Genomic DNA, 20,809 nt, shown 5'->3' on the forward strand with positions numbered 1-20,809 from the left:
AATTATAATTATTCCAATCTCATAACTTTATTTACATATTTTACATGTTTTTTATACATGTTTTATTAATAATTTATTATATCAAGAATTATAACAGTTATATTGCCAGAGAAATGTAACAAAAAACGTCAAAATTTCTTTTTTAAAATGTACTATAATTTCATATGCTTTTTAACGCTCTCCATAAATAAAGAATAAATATACATTTTTTTAAATTCAATATAAATCAGGTACATACTTACTATTACTAGATTTGGTTTTTACATGGTAATTTTACATTATTTGTATTGATCGACTTGAGAATCTTATTCCCATTTATAAAATAACTACAAAAGACTAATACTTTTTCTTCATGCTTGTCATGCTAGAATAGATATGCATACTGTTAAAATTTTTTATATCAAAGTCTATCAAAAAGAATAACTCTGTAAATGTAACAGATTAAATTTATTGTGTGTGCGCGCGTGCAAATTATACATTATACTCTTTAAAAAATTTACTTTTCCAATAACAATTCATTATAAAATGTGTCTCCATTTGTTTGACAAATAGTATGTTGTTTTTTTTTTTAATATAAATTATCTAATTTATGTGTGTGTGTGTGTATATATATATCTTCTAAGATTTTTCATAGGTCGATATGTTTACAAATAGTACTCAGAAGTTGTTCTAAAAGACGTCCTATGGACATTTATATTATATGCAGATAACTCCAAAGAAAATAGAAATTCAACATGTATATATCACAATGCGTCAGTCTTCGCTGTAATGTCTCGTTCATTCAATATTTTTTCTTTGAGACTGAGGCACAAATAGTATTTTTTTCAACATGAAACAAAGAGTGCAGAAAAAACTCTGGACTTCTACAGATTCTTATAGTTCATAAATGCTTTTACCCAATTTATGTTGTAATTTACAATTTTAAATTTTAATTTACAATTTAATTTTCACCTTTAACTTCAAGTTTCGCAACCTTCTACGTCAAATAATTTAGGAGTCATAATTAAGTTCGAATGAATTGACTTTTATTTTATAATATCTAACAAATATCGTCTATCTAATAAATCCATGTACTCAAGAAACCTGTTTATTCTCTTGAATACAGTATTGTTCGATATACAGGCTATCCTGAATTTAAATGTCAAAACTATGGAAGTGTGAAAGATCGAATAAGAAAAAAGTTCTTCAGTGAAATTTGCATAATTGTTTACTTCATTTAGAAAAGAATTGTAAAAATGACAAAAATCACTTTTTCTTATTTATCATTTAATATTTAATTTATACACTTATGTTGTCATTTCGTAAAGTCTCAGAGCTCTCAGAGTTCTCAGAACTCATCATCTGTTCGTTTTGCATTTAAACATTGCCCGTACCATTTTTGAAAGATACAAAATTTATTTTAACATTATATCAAGAGATCGAATTTTAGCAATTAGTTTCTTTAATCATTTCACAATTCACTTCCGTCAAAATAATGTAAACAAATACATTTTTACATTTATCAAAGGAGGAATAATCAAGAAAATTATCATGTAAATAATATATAAATTAAAAAAATGATCTCTTTATTTTTTTTCGATTTTCCCTAAAATGTAACAAAGCACTAAAGAATTATTTTTTAATTTGTCGATCTTTCACTCCCAAATTTTTAACATTTAAATTCGGAAAACTCTGCATTTAATAAATTAATAATAGACTTAATTCTTAAGTCTTAATAGAATTAATTCAGACATTAAAGTCCAAAAGACACCATAAAACCTAAATGTCTCTTCGAATTTTTTATTGTCCGGGATATGTCTCATAAGGCTTGAATAGTAGATGTTTAATATACATATCCCACTTTAAATAACGCGATAAAAAACGCTTTCTTCATTCGTCAGGGCTTCTCATCTCTTGAGATTCTTCTTGCGTGCAATCTTGCACATCGAGGACATTCAAGCTTGTTGGAATTGTGTTTGCAATCAATGTGGAAACATGCGCCGCATTTTTCACATCGTGTTACTTTCGACAGATCCCATGGAAATATCACGTCTTTGGAACAACATAGTTCGCAGACGAATCCTCTAGCTTGGCATAACTGAAAGAAAATAGTATAATTACATAAATAGTCTAATTCTACATGTAACAATTATGTCATTTAGTATCTAAAGATGAACAATTTCAATGCATAACAAAAAATATGAGAAATTTCTCATTTTATTGATTTTATTAAACCTTGCGTGTAAAGTTAAAAAATTTTAATATAATATAATATAAGCTTTTTCAATATTAATATAATTGTTCACAAAATTAAATCTTTTAAATTAAATTAAAGATAAACCATAGTTTTTTTATAATGGAATAAATACAGTTTTATTATTTTTTATTAATTTGACATTTAACATTTGGTAGTTTTACGCTCGGTTTACGTTTTTTACATTCATCTATTTGCTATTTTTTCTATTTTATATATTTGTTAAAATAAAAATTAATTTTTTAATCATTCAATTGATTAAATGCTGTACCTCGCAATCTACTATATGTGCACAACAAATTTGAACGAGCTCCTGCAGTCTGACGTATAGCACACCGAGCTTGACATTTATCAGGTCTTGAATAGAATACACATGTGGCTCGTTTATTATGTAATTTGACTCTTTTTTTAGCACATCTTGAAGACTGTAATAAAAACAGATGTCAATGAGCTATCATACTTATTTCTAGAATAATAACTAAAAAGTTGAAAATTAAGAGTTAAATAATAAAGTTAAAAACAATTTTTAACTTAATTAACTTTAAAGAAGTTAATTTTTAATTTTAACTAATTATTTTTAAAACATATTTACGTATTAACTTTTTTAAAGTTAAAAATTTACCTATGGTAAAAAATGGTAAAAGAAATAAATATATTCCCATATAAAAAACAATCTGAAATTTACCTGATCGCGAATCGACATGTATATAAGAAATCCTTGAGAAAAAATAATTTTGTGCGCAGGAGTCTTGTCTTGTCCAATTGTTTTATTCGTCTGTATAATAGCGGATTCAAGTCATTCACTTGAAACAGCGGGTCTGACATCATCTGATCCAACAATCGATATGAGAAATTCGATACGGGATATCTATGGAATATTAAGAAATTGAAAAAAACATCAGAATATCGCTTCGATCTATTAAACATTTACCTAGTTTTTATAAGTTTCTTAAAGAGACCTACCGATTGAAATCCCATTTTGATAGAATTTTTCCTGGTATAAACGCTACTTGGTTCGTGTGACACCCCGTACAGAAATATCGACCCAGATACTCGCAATATCGAAACCGATTAGCATATTTCACAGCAACCTTCATACCACAACCTGCGCACCTATAATTCTGTTTCGCTATTAGCATTCGTCTTCTGAAAAAAGTGATGCTGATTGGTTCTCTCGCTGCGCTTACTTCATGTTGTGAGAACATTCATTGCAAATAACAGTTATTGCGATTGAATTTTGACAGCAATTTGTATAGATGATTATCTATACAATTATCGTTGTAGTTTATTTTCAAAAAGTAAAAAACAAAAAGCTCAATAGCGCGCGTTTGTAGCGTCTAGTATAACAAAAATTATCAAGCAGAGATGTGTTACGAGAAGAAAGAATATAAAGATTCACGTTAGGGTAAAGAAAAAATAAACAAGTATTTATAATAAAATCACTACATCAGTCAATAAACAAATAAAAATAACTTAATATCATTATATTCTAAAATAAAAAAACAATATTTTTATATTGATATAAAAGTTAAATCTAAAAAATATAAATTAATTTGCAATTTATTATCTTGAAGTCTTATTATATTAATATTTTTTTTAAACAGTTATTTACAATAGTGGTTCTTAAACTGACAGATGAGATCCAATGTGTGATTTCCATTGTTACATATAGAATCTATATTTTAAAGATATTATTTGTAGAACTTTTAGTAACAAAAAAATAGTGGTGCAATAATTAACTTATTATTATTGATGCAATAATATTTTCCTTGTGCGAGAATGATAATAAAAAGAAACACTAAAAAATTTAGAAAAATTAATGTATGTCATACTCGTCTCTTCGCACTTACACTGGTGGTGGATGGGGTGTGAAGATGATCTGTGGGCGCGGCGGAGCCCATTCAACTGTCCCCCTCAGCGGAATAGTCCGCGCGTCTTCACTCTCGATCTCGTCGGGACTGACCGGCCAGCTCTTCGGCATCGGTAGTAAACGCTGAGGCGCGTCCTTTTCCGAGACCAGCCATTGCAGCTCGCTCGCCCTCGGCAGTTGCTTCTCGCTGAAACGACTGATGAGGGAGAGAGCTACCCCTTCAGCAGACACACTGCTCTCGCTCACATTGGAGTCTGTGGCAAATCTCGCCGCACGCGATTCCGCATCCGAGAACGACGCGGTCGACGCGGACATGCCACCGTTCGTCCTCAACCTCCGCTCATCATCCAACTCGGAGTCCTCCATGGACATGTTGTCCGAGGAGCTATCCGAGGACGTAGACAAAGGGCTGACGCTCTGATCGGTGGTTGTGGTCGTGTCGGTCCTGCCGTCGCTCAACAGATCACCACGGCTCCAGCCTCTGCCTCGACACTTCTCCTCCTGGCGTTGCCGACGTCGCAGACGAATTCGTTGCTTTAGCCGGTTAATCTCTTCGTCGCTCTCGTCATCGACCACTTCATCCAGCAGACGCCGCTGCAAACGGTTGCATTTGACCTGTTCGATGGCGGCAATCATCGCCTCACAGACGCTGAAGTGCGCGTTCTCGCGATCCAGCTCGGCATCATGAGCACGTGAAAACCGCGCCGAAGACAAAAAGCTCGTCAAACTCTGGCCTTCAGCAGGGCGCGGGAAATAACCGGTCGCCATTGGCTGTACGCTACTGCCGCCGTCCTCCATGAAACTTTTTCGCGGTGTACGAATGTCCTTCTGGCCTTCCACTTCTGAACTCCAAGAGCCTGTGAACTCAGGTGCCGAGCCAACCAGAAAAGATGTCTTTTTGCGCGTCGTCCATTGATTCAACGTCTTCATCTCCGCCGATTCTGAAATCGTGATTGGTTGTGTCTCCTCGATTGCGTTCCTGGTGCTCTCGTGAACGTTTAAAGAAGCCTGCAGGTTTTCAGAACGTTCTTGCTTTTTATTCCGATGTCTACCTTTCGTTCGATTTCTTGTCTTTCTAATGGGTGTCTTCGGCTTCGCTATAAGTTTGTCCACGTTCGAATCAACAGGTTTTGAATCTGAGTAATTAATATTAATAATCTCCGCCAATTCAATGGTACGAGGTCGGTTATTGCTACTGTTACTATTGCTACATTCTTGAATTGTCGACGAGATCGTAGCTGAATTTTCCATGACTGCGTTACTGTGACTCTTGACTAAAGCAGGCAGACTATTCCACGTTTTCAGAGGTACATCGTCGACCTCAGAATGTGCGTCCCTTTGTGCGTCATTATCAATGATAACTTGTTCAGATTTTGACATCTGATTCTCAGCACTATCTATGTCACGCGACACAGACTGCGTCGAAGCCTTCAGTTTGTCCAATTGATATCTGCTGAGGACATTTGTACTCTTGTCCCGCGTGAAGACGTGATTAATGCTAGAAAAGTTTACCGGATACGAGGATGAGCGACGATGTCGCCTGGGACTCGCTTTGGGAGATATCCATGTTGGCAAAAACTATAAATTAAAATAGAAAAATAAAAATTATTTAATTTATTGAAATCCACCATAAGTAATACCATCATATATTTAAGAAAGCGCATTTCTAAATCCTAAAATTCTTTGAAGCTCTTAAATTTTAACATTTAGAATTCCAAAATTTTTTATCATAATGCAAAAGAAATTAATTAAGAAGAAATTGATTTAAAATTTATAATTTATATATATTTATATTTCGTGTAAAACAAAAATATAACATTAAGACGCTTACTAAGCAGGGATCAATTTCCGCGAGTAGCACAGGCTGGTTCCTCTCGACCGCTCTTAGATACAAAAGTGTTGCTTCTGCCAAGTTCTCTTGACAAAGGAAGGCCCATGGTTCCAGACAAGAAAGCAAATGTTCTTTATCTGATAGAAGCCATGATAACTTGTGCGATAGGGAATGGCTCTCTAAACTTTAAATTAGTGTTCTTAGTGTCCACCATAACAAAGCTTCTTGAAATGTAGACACATTCAAATATATATATATTTTTTATTATGTATATTGTTTATTCCATAAAGAAAAACTTACTTTTTGTAGAGCCATAGCATATCCTTTTTGGATGTTATCCTAACTGGCAAATTGCATAAATAATCCTCATTTTCCGACAATATTGGTGATGTCGCCAGAGACGGTTGAAGCCAATTTAGTCCTTGAATAAATATCCAGCAATCGGGTTCACCCTTATAAAAAATTTTTATGATATGAGTTTTATATGACAAGATTTTTCTGAGGTAGAGCCATTTATATCTATAGTAATTCTAACCTGATTATTTGACAAAAAATGTTAAAATTGATAATATTGACATAATTAAAATGTGATCTAATAATTTATAAAAAATAATTATAATTAAATCATAACAGTAATAATTTCAACAACAAATCAGTCACAACCTATTCAGAACTAATTCAATTCTTTTTTTTTTCTAAAATATTTTTCTATATATCTTATCGTTTCATTAATAATTGCTTGAAATCAAACTCCTACAAGCATTGTTTTTTTAAAGAGGGTCTTATGTTTATCATATATTTTTATGTTCAACATATTTCACACAAAAATAGTTCTAGACAATTATGATCAGTTCTTTGTAACATAATATGTTCAATAAAAAAAACTTTGACAGCAAACACACGTAACTAACATTAGGATCAAATATACGACAGCCGTGCTTGAATATCTGCTCCATTATGCTGTGCAGTCGATTTAGGCCACCATAAATGTTCCATACATTAGGCACTCCATCGATCACCAGACCCTCTACAGTGGATCGAAGACTATGAAGGAGCTGCCATCGCTCCTTGTTGTAAGTATTCTCAGACATCCCTACAAAATTATTAATATTTTTCATCTATAGAAGCATTTTTTTATAATTAACTCCACTTTAATCAACTCTAATTAACTTTTTCATCAACAATTAATTTTGTCCAAGTAACACACTAACAAAAATATTTTAATATCACATAATGCAATAACTACTAACTACTTCCTACATGCTATCTAGCAATTGAATTAATTACTGATTAAAGTTAATTGGCTGAAGAAAAAAATAATCTAGTGAATAATTTTCTTAGAATTGTCTATATAACTTTTTTAGAATTTCTATGTAAATATCAAAATTTCTGTATAATTTTATAACTTTTTATAACTTTTAGAAAAATTTTCAAATTTTTTATACAAATAAAAATATTTTCAGGTATATTGAAACAAAATCTACATCTTTTCTAGAAATCTTCAAATAATAAGTAAATAAATATTAATATATTCTAAGATTTTTCATTTGATAATGCCTGATTAAATCTTATAAAATCTGAAAAAGTTCTAAATAACTTTTAGAAATTATGTTTAGAAATCTTGAAAATTTTCACAGAATCCACATATATAAAGAATTCTAAAATGTAAATATTTCTCAGTATTTCTAAAGTATTTCAATTCATAAAATACAAAAATTTAAAAAAAAAAATTTTTACCAGAAATTAGTGACAGTTGATCGTGTTAATTAAAAATATTAAAAATAATTTCTAATTTTTGTCTTCTACCCGATCGCAATTAAAAAAACAAGGAAGAGACAAGAAGAGGAGATCCTATCCGAAAGGATACAGCCTGCGATGTAGGTGATTCTTACTCATGTCTTTCTCACGTCCCCTTTGCAGGAGAGACACAATGATGCTCTTTACAAATAAATTAACGCCCCTTAATTGCGAAATTGTGTGAATTAACGCGGAGCAAAATTGAAATGGGAGAACGAACGCCCCAGGTAAACGTTCGTCAATCACTTTTGAACGAGGAGGCGAAAGTTATCGTCACTTCTAGTCACACCTCTGTCAAGGGAAACATTCACAGTCATTCGTTCGCTGTGTTGGAACTCGCACGCTTCAACGTTACTATGAATACTATGGATTACACACAATGCACTAACGCTAGCACGCGGCAGACGCATGCCGTAATCGAGAACACGCGATAAATCGGACGGGCGACTCCCGCCGTACTCGATCATAAATAATCACAACGAGCTGTCATGTCACAAATGTCACGTCACAACTCATTGCGTGTGTACTCTGTACTCTGGATTGCTTGGAATTGGAAATTGGAACTCGGTCTCGGAATCACTGTTTATGCTGGTAACTACAGGCAGCACAGATATCGACTGCGCTCCAATGTGCAGTAGTGCAGATGGTGCAGACGGTGCAGAGACATCGCCTGGGTGTGCAGCCAAGTATCGTTTATCGTTTAACATTCAGTGAACAACAAAGATAAAATAATTAATATCTGTCTCGGATCTCTCTTTAGGGTCGGTTGTTCCAACTTCTTGGTAAATTTATCTACCAGGTAAGCATGTGTCTATCTTCATTTTTTTTCTTAAATAAATAAAGACAAACATATATTTACCTGATAGGTAAATTTCCCAAGAAATTGGAACAACCGACCCCTAATCAGGCAGAAGCTGAAATTGCTGAGAATGGACAGGTTCGTGTTTTATATTTTTTTAGAGTTCCTGTAGTAAGAGTTAAGTCAATGTGATAATTTTTGATTGCTTGCCTGAATCTGTCTGTAGATGAACGACTGGAGGGGAAGGAAGGTCTTCACATTCATATTTACACATTTGGCCCCAACATGGCCAGGCCCCTACAATACATTGTGATTCCACCTTCCTCTACCTTCCCCATCTTTCACTTTTACTACTGCTCACTCTTTTCGTACAACACACACTCACATATACACTTTGTGCCCAAAATGGCACTCATGTGAAGACCTTCCTTTCTCTCCCATTGTTCATCTACAGACCTTGGCCTGAATCTTCCATATGTAACATCCATGTACCCGCGAATTTTGAATATAACATTTAATAAAAGAAGTAATAAATAATACAACAGTGCTATATAGGTATGCTGTTCAATAGCCTTATATTTTATACATGTTAAAAATGTTATACATATATGTATATTATTAAATTATTATTTGTGATGATATTGATATTTATGATTATTTCTATTTTCTACATTGTCTGCATCAGTAGAATTAACCTAAATATAATAAAATCAGCATTACCAAATTAGTTTTAACATTAGTTTGACAACATAATGTATATAATATACAAAAATAACATAATATTAACATTATATGGTGACAATTTTAATTCTTGTTATAAGGAACTTTGATTTCTGTTTCCGTTCACCAGCGCTTCTATGTGAACAAAATATGCACTTTGAACTGTTAAACTACTAGAACAATATTGGCAGATTCATTAGATAATGTCAACAATTTTTTTAGTTTCTTCCATCCTCTATCTAGGAATGGATTATATCAGTTGAATAACAACACAAGCAATTAATAATCTGTTTTTGTTCCACTGCTAATAATCGCGAAGAAATCTTATCTGACAAAACACTTCTTTATAAAACATTTTTATAATGATAATTCATTTTTATAATGATAATGTGTTTCATTATTGCGTAATGTGATTTCTACACCGCCATTAATAATAATAAGATATATAACAAAAGTTATATAATTTTATGTATACTTAAAAATTTTTGTCTTCTTAACTTTTCTTACTTATTTAATTCGTTATATATGTTATGTTAATATTTAAACATTAATCTCTAGAGATACTTTAGTATGTAAAAAGTTTATACATGGAGAACATTCATCAATTATTTTCTTTGAAAAATTTAAATAAAATTTTCTAAAAGAAAACGTTAAAACATTATGACAAATATTATTTACTATTTAATATATAACATACTAATCTATTAATATAATCTACTAATCTATTAAATTATTTGCTGACCCATAATCTAATTATATAAAATACATATGTCATTACATCTTGCAATAATTTGTTGCTCAGGTGTTATTAGCTTTCTAAGCAGAACAAGTCACAACAAAATATATAAATAAATTGTGATTGATTATGATTTTTTTTTTGTTCTATTTGAATATCTTTTCAAATTTACTGCTAAATATGATAAATTAAAAAAATATTTCTGTTGCAAAAGTTTGCATAACGTTTTGCAGAATTCTTTCAGAATTATACATAAAATATGAGAGAAATCTCTTTTGAAACGTTTCGTAGCAATTGATACTGTATAAAAATCATAATTCTAAAATAAAATTTGGGTCTATTATTTCCTCCTACATTCTGTTATTAGGCACATCCGTCACTTAGAGCTCCAAATCATTCTATTATGTGTTTTACAAGGTTACAATGTAGTCACAATTGGAAAAAATTCTATTATAGTCTATGAATAATACACAAGTAAAGATCAAATTTTCATTAGTAGTAATTATATTCATTCTGTTAGTACATTTTGTGTGAGTTTTCTAGTTAAGAATAACTGTGTCACATTTCCAAATATTAATAAAAATTTTTTAATTTTACAAATTATTGTATTACTTTTAACATCCATGTTTAAAGTCTACTATACAAAAGGTGCAAAGTTACATAATAAATATAATTACGTAATCATATAAAATCATTAATCATTCTGTAATCGTCAAAAACTGTTTTCTTGTTAAAAGCGTTGCCAATTTTTTTTATTGAAACGTATATGTGAGAAAACTATGTTCTTTAAATTAAATTATTAATAATTATACTTTTTACAAGTTACGATATTCATTGTATGCATTTAAATCAATTAACATTGCGTAATTACTAACGGGATGTATCGTCGTAATAATACCAAGAAGCGTATCTCCCCTCCAGTCTTATTCTCCGTCATGATAAAATGCGTACTACGTCATAACGTTTTACGCCGTGTTCGACGCAACATCTCGTTTTTCTGTTCGCGATGGATTCGTCGTGGACCTTTCTACTACTATTGATTACTTTGGTTGTCATTGGTGTTTTAAAAATTATCGGTGTGCTGCATAATGCATTTTTTCACTGGAAGAATAAGGGCCTACCTTACATACCAGATTCACTTTCGTCTTTTCTAATAAGTTTTAAAGTGTTTGCGGGTTACATCAGTTTCCCCGAGTTTTGCCAATGTATGTACAATTACTTTCCAAACGCTAAATACAATGGAGCAGTGGATTTCTTTACTCCTGCCGTGCTTTTGCGCGATCCCGAGTTGATTAGAGAAATTATAGTGAAGGACTTTGAACATTTTATGGATCACCGTCTTTTTATTGATGAAAGCGCAGAACCGTTGTTTGGCAAGAATGTTTTCGCCTTGCGCGGAGATCGTTGGAAAGAAATGAGAACTATATTGAGTCCCTCTTTCACCGCCAGCAAAATGAAATTTATGTTCGAACTGATATCGAAATGTTCCCATGATTTTGTTAATTACTTGGTCGATCATCCGGAACTCTGTCATGCGATGGACACAAAGGCAGCCTTTCGACGATACACCACTGATGTAATTGCTACGATCGCCTTTGGCATAAGTGTGAATTCTATGAAAGATCAAGACAACGAATTCTACCTGAGAGGAGTGGAGGCTACCAAATTTTCTACTGGAATATTAGGAACGGTTAAGATAATATTACTACGATCATGTCCACAGCTTGCTAAATCACTTGGCATATCATTTTTCCCACAGGCTACGTCAAAGTTTTTCATGAAGATCGTAGGGGAAACCATCAAAGCGCGAGACGAGCAAGGTATCGTCAGACCTGATATGATCCATTTGCTACTGCAGGCTCGTGACAAGGAAAATGCGCACAAAATGACATTGCTCGACATCGTTTCTCAAGCCTTCATCTTTTTCTTCGCCGGTTTTGAAACCTCGTCAACCTTGATGAGCTTTATTGCTCACGAATTGGCGGTTAATCAAGATATTCAGGACCGTCTGCGCGAGGAGATACAGCAGTATCTTGCCGAAGGAAACGGTGAGATAACTTACGAGTCGCTGTCAAAGATGACTTACATGGACATGGTGGTTTCCGAGACTCTCAGAAAATATCCACCAGCGGTCATGACGGATAGACTCTGCACTAAGAAATACGAACTGCCTCCAGCGCAACCAGGCTGTAAGAACGTCATGGTGGAACCTGACACTGTACTACTGTTACCCATTTACGCTTTACATCACGACCCGAAGTACTTTCCAAATCCGAATAAATTTGATCCCGAACGCTTCAGCGAGGAGAATAAAGACAACATTGTACCATACACTTATCTGCCATTCGGTGAAGGACCCCGAAAGTGTATTGGTAATCGATTTGCTCTTATGGAGACTAAGATTCTAATAGCTCATCTTTTACAAAAGTTTACTTTGAAGACTACGGAAAAAACCGTCGAACCAATTGTATACAGTAAAAGGGACTTTTCGTTACAACCTGAGGGCGGATTCTGGATTGGTTTGGAGAAGAGAGAAACATGAAAACATTGTATAAAACACAATATTCTACAATATACTTAAATGCGTTTGGATTAATATTATTGCAGACATTTTTAAAGATTTAAAAATTAAATTAAGTAAACGATAAGATTTGTTTGCAATGTATTATTAATGTATTATTAATTATTACTTATTATTATTTATATAATAATGAGTAATGGTTCAAGACAAATACTTAAATCAAACATTCAAATATTTACTAATGAAAATTGGAAAATATTAGAATTGGATAAATTAATTTTTTTCAACTAAATCTTAGTGGCTTATAAAAATTATTTATTTACATTAAAATGAAACGAACGGAAAACGAACCCACAATTAATTAAATATTTTATTAAGATTAAAATTAACTTGAATGTAATTAAAATTTAATTTTGAGAAGCACATTATATTTAATTATAAATTATATTAAATAAAGAATTGTAATTTTTTAAAGTTACATTATTCAAAATAATTGCAATATGATTTAAATAAATTTAATATTTTGTTTGTAAATTATTTTTATATAAAATAAAAAGCAAACGTTTTTTATGCAGAAATGTTTTTTAATATTTTTTTCTTTTACATAGATTTTAATCTAGGAACAGAATTAATAAGTTAAAATTTATGTGTTTAAAAAATAAAAAATTAAAATTAAATATTTAATTATTTAAAATTAACTGATTTAAGAAAAAGTTATTAACTTCTTTACTTTATAATTAATTTTTAACTTTTAACTATATAGTCACTACCTAATTCTTAAAATAATAAATATTAAACACTTACTTTGATTTATGAGTGCACTTGACTATGCAGGCTGTTTTATGATTTACGTAATTTTCATTCGATTATTGATCAGCTTCGTAGAAATATTTATTATTTCTTTTAAGAACAGATTTTTATCGCGCAAACGTTTGTTGGTTTTCTTTTTGACTAAGTTAATTTTTCTTTATTACTTTATTCAAATTATTTTTATAAAAACTAAATGGTGGCAGTATTAAATTAGCCATAATAATTACTTTTTTGGACTTTAAAAGTACTAACAACAATGCTTTTATTACTTCAAATGAGTACTAATTACTAGCCAACACTGTGCTATTACATTTTTATGTGATTTTATTTTTTTATTCAAATTTTCTTGTAATTTGTTATACAATTAAACATCAACATTATGTTTAATGGAAATGTTTAATAATATTTTTAACAACACACAGATGCAATACATTATACATATTATAAGCTTCTTTATATAATTATAATATCTAATTGATGAAATTATAATATTTCATGACATTTTTATAAAATTTCTAATGAAAGTCATTATTTTGATAATTTTACAATATTATTGTAAAATCTTGTGGAAAAAAATTTTGCAGAAAAATACACCCAAAAAATGTTCTGTTGATGTAGATTTCTCGATGTTACAACCAAATGTATCCCTAATTTTTAAATCTGCTAGAATTTTGGCTGACACGTACAGTGCATAAATTCTGTTTCTATCTGTTAGATTCATTGTGATAAACAATACATGTGCATATTACAATATTTACTAATCTACCTCAGTCAATTTTACACAAATACAATTTTTGTTACTGTAGTTGCGAGATTATTTTTTGAGTGTAAGAATTATAGCTTAAGTAGAAAATATTTAAAATATTTAAAGAAAATATTTAAAAATATATGTTTAATTAAACAAAAAATTAACTTAATAATAGGATGTGATCTGTATAATTAATTAAATATTTTTAATACAAATCTAAATAAAGAGGTACTTTTTGAAGATATGTTTAATTAATAAAACTTTATTTTATTTTTCCAAATCTAGTATTTTTTGTATGTATACTATGTGACTAGAATGTCAATCAGTTATATTTACATGACTGAGTTTATTACAAAAAATTGCAATAATTTTATATATTTACGTAAATATGGTCATTACATAATGATCTTATGATCTAAGCCGATAGGGGCCAAAGAGGCGATGATTAAAGGATACACTGCTCTATTATGCGTCGAACACTGCTCTTTATTAAATGCTATAACTTTGTTAATTTGCGAACCTGGCAAAATTCTTTTGTAAACATATTGCATATATCATATACTTGCGAAATGTGCCAAGAAAAAAATTATTTTTTTTACCCGCTACACTAGAATACCTTCTTAATTTGTTGCTGTGATTAGTAGGCTAGCTAAGCAGAACAACAAATCACTACAATATATAAATGAGCCATGATTATGATTCTTTGTTCTGTTTGTTACTACTGCACGTGATGGATTTAAAAATATTTCAGTTGCAAAAAATTGACGTGAACTTTACAGAATTCTTTTAGAATTGTATTTGAAATGTGAAAGATTGGAAATTTTCTGAAACTCTTTTTGTAACAATTGATACCGTATAGGAATCATAATTCTAACGTGATAAAATTTTGGCCTGTTATTTTCTTTCACATTTTGTTATTATGCACATCCGTCACTTAGAGCTTCAAATCGCTCTATTATGTGTTTTATTACAAGGTTACAATGTAATCACAATTGAAAAAAATTCTATTATAGTCTATGAATAATACACAGGTGAAGATCAAATTTTTATTAGCAGTAATTATATTCGTTCTATTAGTATACTTTATGTGAATCTTCTTCTAATTAAGAATAACTGTATTATATTTTTAAATAGTACGAAAAATTAAAAAATTCCCGGATTATTTGATTACGTTTAAACGTTTATATGTTTAAAGTCTACTATACAAAATGTGCAAAGTTATATAATAAATATAATTACGTAATCATATAAAATTATTAATAATTCTGTAATTGTCAAAACTGTTTTCTTGTTGAAAGTGTTGCCAATTTTTTAAAATTTAAACGTATATGTGAGAAAACTATATTCTTTAAATTAAATTATTAATAATTATACTTTTTATGCAAGTTACGATATTCACTGTATGCATTTGAATCAATTAACATTGCGCAATACTGATGAGATGTATCGTCACAATAACACCGAGAAGCGTATCTCCCCTCCAATCTTTTCCTTCATGATAAAATGCGTACTATGTGCCTACATACGTCATAACGTTTCACGCCGTGTCCGACGAAGCAGCTTATTTTTCGCGATGGATTCGTCATGGACCTTTGTGCTACTATTGATTACATTGGCCGTCATTGGGGTTTTGAAAATTATCGGTGTGCTGCATAATACATTTTTTCACTGGAAGAATAAGGGCCTACCTTACATTCCAGATTCACTTTCGTCTTTTTTAGTAAGTTGGAAAGTGTTTGCGGGTTACATCACTTTCCCCGACTTTTGCCAATATATGTACAAATACTTTCCAAACGTTAAATATAATGGAACACTGGATTTCTTCACGCCTGCCGTACTTCTGCGCGATCCCGATTTGATTAGAGAAATTATAGTGAAGGATTTCGAACATTTCACGGATCACCGTACTTTCGTTGATGAAACCGTAGAGCCATTGTTTGGCAAGAATGTTTTCTCCTTGCGCGGAGATCGTTGGAAAGAAATGAGAACTATACTGAGCCCCTCTTTCACCGCCAGCAAAATGAAGTTTATGTTCGAATTGATATCAAAATGTTCCCATGATTTTGTCAATTACTTAGTCGATCATCCGGAACTCTGTCATGCGATGGAAACAAAGGCAGCCTTTCGACGATATACCACTGATGTAATTGCCACGGTCGCCTTTGGCATAAGTGTGAATTCTATGAAAGATCAAGACAACGAGTTCTATCTGAGAGGAGTGGAGGCTACCAAATTTTCTACTGGAATACTAGCAACGGCTAAGATCATATTTCTACGCTCGTGTCCATGGCTTGCTAAATCACTTGGCATGTCTTTTTTCCCAGAGGCTACGTTAAAGTTTTTCATGAAGATCGTAGGGGAAACCGTTAAAGCGCGAGACGAGCAAGGTATCGTCAGACCTGATATGATTCATTTGCTACTGCAGGCTCGTGACAAGGAAAGTGCGCACAAAATGACATTGCTCGACATCGTTTCGCAAGCTTTCATCTTTTTCTTTGCCGGTTTTGAAACCTCATCGACCTTGATGTGTTTCGTCGCTCACGAACTAGCGGTTCATCAAGATATTCAAGATCGTCTACGCGAGGAGGTACAGCAGTATCTTGCCGAAGGAAACGGGGAAATAACTTACGAATCGCTGTCAAAGATGACTTACATGGACATGGTGGTTTCCGAGGCTCTTAGAAAGTACCCACCAGTGGTCTTCACGGATAGACTTTGCACTAAGAAATACGAACTGCCTCCGGCGCAACCAGGCTGCAAGAACGTGATCGTCGAACCTGACACTGTAATGATGTTACCGGTTTACGCATTACATCATGACCCGAAATACTTTCCAAACCCGAATAAATTTGATCCCGAACGATTCAGCGAGGAGAATAAAGACAATATTGTACCATATACTTATCTGCCATTCGGTGAAGGACCCCGAAAGTGTATTGGTAATCGATTTGCTCTTATGGAGGCTAAGATTCTAATAGCTCGTCTTTTACAAAAGTTTACTTTGAAGACTACGGAAAAAACCGTCGAACCAATTGTATACAGTAAGAGGGAGTTTTCATTACAACCTAGTGGCGGATTCTGGATTGGTTTGGAGAAGAGGGACACGTGAAAACATTGTATAAAAGACAATATTCTACAATGTACTTAGTTGCGTTCGGAATAATATTATTGTACATTTATATTTTTCAAACATTTAAAGATTTAAAAAATAAATTAAACAATAAGATTTGTTTGCAATGTATTATAATGTATTATTAATTATTTTCATTTATATATTATTTTTAATAATAATGATAATATATAAATGATAATATTTATTATTAATAAATTATTATTGTTAATAATGAGTAATAGTTTAAGACAAATACTTAAATTAAATAATGAAATTTTTATTAACGAGAATTGAAAAGTATCAGGATTATCTAAATTAATTTTTTTGGACTAAATATTAGTGGCTTCCAAAAATAATATATTTACATTAAAATGAAACGAACGAAAAACTAATTCACAATTAGTTAAATATTTTATTAAGTAAGATTAAATTAACTTGAGTTTGAATAAAAATTAATTTTGAGAAGAATATTATTTATATTAAAATTATATTAAATTATGACTTGTAATTTTTTTAAGTTAAATTATTCAAAATAATTACAATATGGATCATTAAATTAATTTAACAATACTTTATTTGTGAATTAATTTCGTATAAAATAGGAAAAATATATTATTTATTTAGAAATGTTGTTTAATAATTTTTTTACATAGATTTTAACATAGGGAAATAAATAATAAGTTAAACTGACTTTACCGTTAACCGTCGAACTATACACCTGTTTTGGCACTCTGGCTGTAAACACTGGCTGATTTGTAAACCACACATATTAAATATAAATGCTCATATACTAGTTTACCGGACTTCGATTATTTTATCGCTTTTGAACGAATAAAATACATCGGTTTCTCTTCGGACTTTATTACATTTTTACATGGCTCAGATACCTCGGATTTTTTTGCCTTTTAACGGAAAAAGCTTATTGTCTTGTTCTTTTATTATTGTTTTTTATATTGTATTATTGTTATTTATTACTCTCACTTTTACACTTTTATAAAATTTGACGTTTAACTTGTTATATATCTTAATTTTTTTAAATAATTTTAATCTTTATATTTATATATGTCAGTAATCATGACGTTTAACTTGTTTAAAATTTTAATGTATTGTAATAATTTTTTATCTTTATTTTAAACCGGTTATCTGTACAACGACTGGATGATTAAATAATAGTCGAAACGTTTCGAAAATGATTAATATGCATTGTTTTTGATTTTTATAATAAGATTATTCAATTGTTCTTAGATAAATAAAACATAGCTTTATATGATAATTCATAGCTCGTTTTATTGATCCACTTTAATTTCTCCTTTGCTTTGCAAAAATACGAACTTTACAGATTAATTTTATTTAATATTTAATAAGTTAAATTATAGTGAAATTATAGTGAAGGACTTTGAACATTTCACGGATCACTGTGCTTTTCTTCATGAAAGCGTAGAACCGCTGTTTGGCAAAAATGTTTTCTCCTTGCGCGGAGATCGTTGGAAAGAAATGAGAACTATACTAAGTCCCTCTTTTACCGCCAGCAAAATGAAATTTATGTTTGAACTGATATCGAAATGTTCTCATGATTTTGTCAATTATTTGGTCGATCATCCGGAACTCTGTCATGCCATGGAAATGAAGGCAGTCTTTCGACGATATACCGCCGATGTAATTGCTACGACAGCCTTTGGCATAAATGTGAATTCTATGAAAGATCAAGACAACGAGTTCTACATGAGAGGAGTGCAGGCTGCCAAATTTCCTACTGGAGTATTAGTAACGATTAAGTTTATATTGTTAAGATCGTGCCCACGGCTAGCCAAATTACTTGGTCTGTCTTTTTTTCCGTCGGCTACAACAAAGTTTTTTATGAAGATCATAGAAGAAACCGTTAAAGTGCGAGAAGAGCAAGGTATCGTCAGACCTGATATAATTTATTTACTACTGCAAGCTCGGAACAAAGAAAATGCCAGTGCTTACAAAATGACATTGCTCGACATAGTTTCACAAGCTTTTATCTATTTCTTCGCCGGTTTTGAAATCTCGTCGACCTTGATGTGTTTCGTTGCTCACGAATTGGCGGTTCATCAAGATATTCAAGATCGTTTGCGCGAGGAAGTACAGCAATATTGTGCCGAAGGAGACGGTGAGATAACTTACGAGGCGCTGTCAAAGATGACTTACATGGACGTGGTAGTTTCCGAGGCTCTCAGAAAACATCCACCAGCGATCTTTACGGATAGACTCTGCACTAAGAAATACGAACTACCTCCAACTCAACCAGGCTGCAAAAACGTGATCGTCGAACCTGACACTGTAATGATGTTACCCATTTACGCTTTACATCATGACCCGAAGTACTTTCCGAACCCGAATACATTTTATCCTGAACGATTCAACGAGGAGAATAAAGACAACATTGTACCATACACTTATCTGCCATTTGGTGAGGGACCCAGAGTGTGTATCGGTAATCGATTTGCTCTTATGGAGGCTAAGATTCTAGTAGCTCATCTTTTACAAAAGTTTACGTTGAAGACTATAGAAAAAACCATCGAACCAATTGTATACACTAAAAAAGAGTTTTCGTTACAACCTATTGGCGGATTTTGGATTAGTTTGGAGAAGAGAGGAACATGAAAATATTGTATAAGGGACATTATTTTATGATATAAGATACTTGTACCCAATATGACCATGTACCCAATTTGGCTCACCTCCTATTTTTAAATAGTTACACGATGGATTTCATAGATAACGCTAATACATCGTTCAAGAAGTCGATATGATATATTTATGTTAGTTAACTGCTCAATATGTCCTTTCTATGGCTTGTAATCGTATTTCATTCAAATTGTGTTTTTTTTTTTAATTTAAAATTTCAGAATTAAGTTTTTGCTTTGTATAACTATTACGTAACAATTATTTAATTTTATTGTGATTTTTTGGTATACATGCTATGTAAACGCAATGCCAATCAGTTATAGTTGTATAACTGAGTTCATTACAAAAAATTGCAATAATTTTATATATTTACATCAATATAGTAACAGTCAATAGCGGCAGAACGCCAAAAAATAAATAAATATACATTAACTTCTACAGAACCGACCTTTTTTTAGACAACTTTTTTAGTTTTAGTGTTGGTTTTTGTCCTTGCCAGTGATTTAAACTTCGAAAAAAGACAATCCAGCGTCTAATATTAGACTTCCAATCCGAAAAAAGTAGTTATTTTTTTATGTATTTGAACTTTATATTATTGTTTATTGTTAAAGTAATTGTTTGATGACATTATTTGCAACAAAAATGTGTTGAAAAATATGTATAAAAACATAATTTTATCGTACTTTGTGAGATATGGGGTAGCAAAATGTTGTTATACAAAGTAACATCAATTTATTTCGAAATAAATGCATATTATAATGAAAGAAGTAATTTTAGCTAAAGGAATAGTTTTGATAAACCTAATTATTAGTTTAATATTAGGCTTCCAATCCTGGAGAGGTTAATCAAAAATGTCATTAGTTGAAAAAAATAAACTTAAGAAGCTATAATTTCAATAATTTTTAATTGATATTACAAAGTCAAAATATTCTTACTAAACAGTGTTTCTTATTTCATTGCAAGTTTAACTAAAATATTAG

At 31.3% G+C, this 20,809-nt stretch overlaps 5 protein-coding genes across 10 annotated transcripts in view; 4 read left to right on the forward strand and 1 right to left on the reverse strand.

Annotated features, from left to right (window-relative positions):
* Window positions 1-1,765: 1,765 nt before the first annotated feature.
* On the reverse strand, window positions 1,766-9,671 carry LOC105839658 (run domain Beclin-1-interacting and cysteine-rich domain-containing protein). Of its 2 annotated transcripts, none has more exons than XM_028192578.2 (9): window positions 8,741-9,671; window positions 6,846-7,027; window positions 6,235-6,386; window positions 5,935-6,118; window positions 4,084-5,681; window positions 3,197-3,379; window positions 2,919-3,101; window positions 2,505-2,658; window positions 1,766-2,077 (listed from the first exon to the last, which is right to left on the reverse strand). In XM_028192578.2, exons 1-9 carry the CDS (start codon window positions 8,802-8,804, stop codon window positions 1,877-1,879), a joined length of 2,901 nt encoding a protein of 966 aa, XP_028048379.2. In that variant the 5' UTR covers window positions 8,805-9,671; the 3' UTR covers window positions 1,766-1,876. The 2 variants fall into 2 exon arrangements, with proteins under 2 accessions (XP_028048379.2, XP_012541570.1); XM_012686116.3 differs by lacking the exon at window positions 8,741-9,671 and adding an exon at window positions 7,827-7,958.
* LOC105839657 (fatty acyl-CoA reductase wat) overlaps window positions 8,373-20,809 on the forward strand; it is a 52,268-nt gene continuing 39,831 nt past the window's right edge. For 2 of the 5 annotated variants that reach the window (XM_036287726.1, XM_036287725.1), the window contains exons 1-2: window positions 8,373-8,443; window positions 8,618-8,668. In XM_036287726.1, coding sequence (XP_036143619.1) covers window positions 8,375-8,443; window positions 8,618-8,668 — 120 coding nt within the window. In that variant the 5' untranslated portion in view covers window positions 8,373-8,374. Of the gene's footprint in view, window positions 8,531-8,597; window positions 8,669-20,809 lie in introns of all 5 variants that reach the window. The other 3 variants (XM_036287728.1, XM_036287727.1, XM_036287729.1) reach the window with 2 other exon arrangements.
* On the forward strand, window positions 10,930-12,959 carry LOC105839660 (cytochrome P450 9e2). Its single transcript, XM_012686120.3, has one exon. The coding sequence runs from the start codon at window positions 10,993-10,995 to the stop codon at window positions 12,526-12,528; it is 1,536 nt and encodes a 511-aa protein (XP_012541574.2). The 5' UTR covers window positions 10,930-10,992; the 3' UTR covers window positions 12,529-12,959.
* On the forward strand, window positions 13,067-17,306 carry LOC105839659 (cytochrome P450 9e2). The gene has a single exon (XM_012686119.3). It carries the CDS (start codon window positions 15,468-15,470, stop codon window positions 17,172-17,174), a length of 1,707 nt encoding a protein of 568 aa, XP_012541573.2. The 5' UTR covers window positions 13,067-15,467; the 3' UTR covers window positions 17,175-17,306.
* LOC114254970 (cytochrome P450 9e2-like) lies at window positions 18,522-20,593 on the forward strand (the record flags this gene model as incomplete). The annotated part of the gene is made up of 1 exon (XM_028192514.1): window positions 18,522-20,593. A coding segment is annotated over one exon (1,284 nt), but the record flags the coding sequence as incomplete, so codon positions are not given.

Source organism: Monomorium pharaonis, chromosome 5, assembly GCF_013373865.1.
Source record: "Monomorium pharaonis isolate MP-MQ-018 chromosome 5, ASM1337386v2, whole genome shotgun sequence".
NCBI classification, from domain to species: domain Eukaryota; kingdom Metazoa; phylum Arthropoda; class Insecta; order Hymenoptera; family Formicidae; genus Monomorium; species Monomorium pharaonis.

Excerpts from the sequence above, each read along its gene's own strand:
- LOC105839658 (XM_028192578.2), bottom strand. The coding sequence starts at position 8,804 with ATGTGTAAATATGAATGTGAAGACCTTCCTTCCCCTCCAGTCGTTCAT. Across the intron at positions 7,028-8,740 it reads TCATCTACAGACAGATTCAG|GGATGTCTGAGAATACTTAC; the intron begins GCAAGCAATCAA and ends ATAATTTTGTAG. Across the intron at positions 2,659-2,918 it reads ACATGTCGATTCGCGATCAG|TCTTCAAGATGTGCTAAAAA; the intron begins GTAAATTTCAGA and ends TTTTTATTACAG.
- LOC105839660 (XM_012686120.3), top strand. The coding sequence starts at position 10,993 with ATGGATTCGTCGTGGACCTTTCTACTACTATTGATTACTTTGGTTGTC.
- LOC105839659 (XM_012686119.3), top strand. The coding sequence starts at position 15,468 with ATGCATTTGAATCAATTAACATTGCGCAATACTGATGAGATGTATCGT.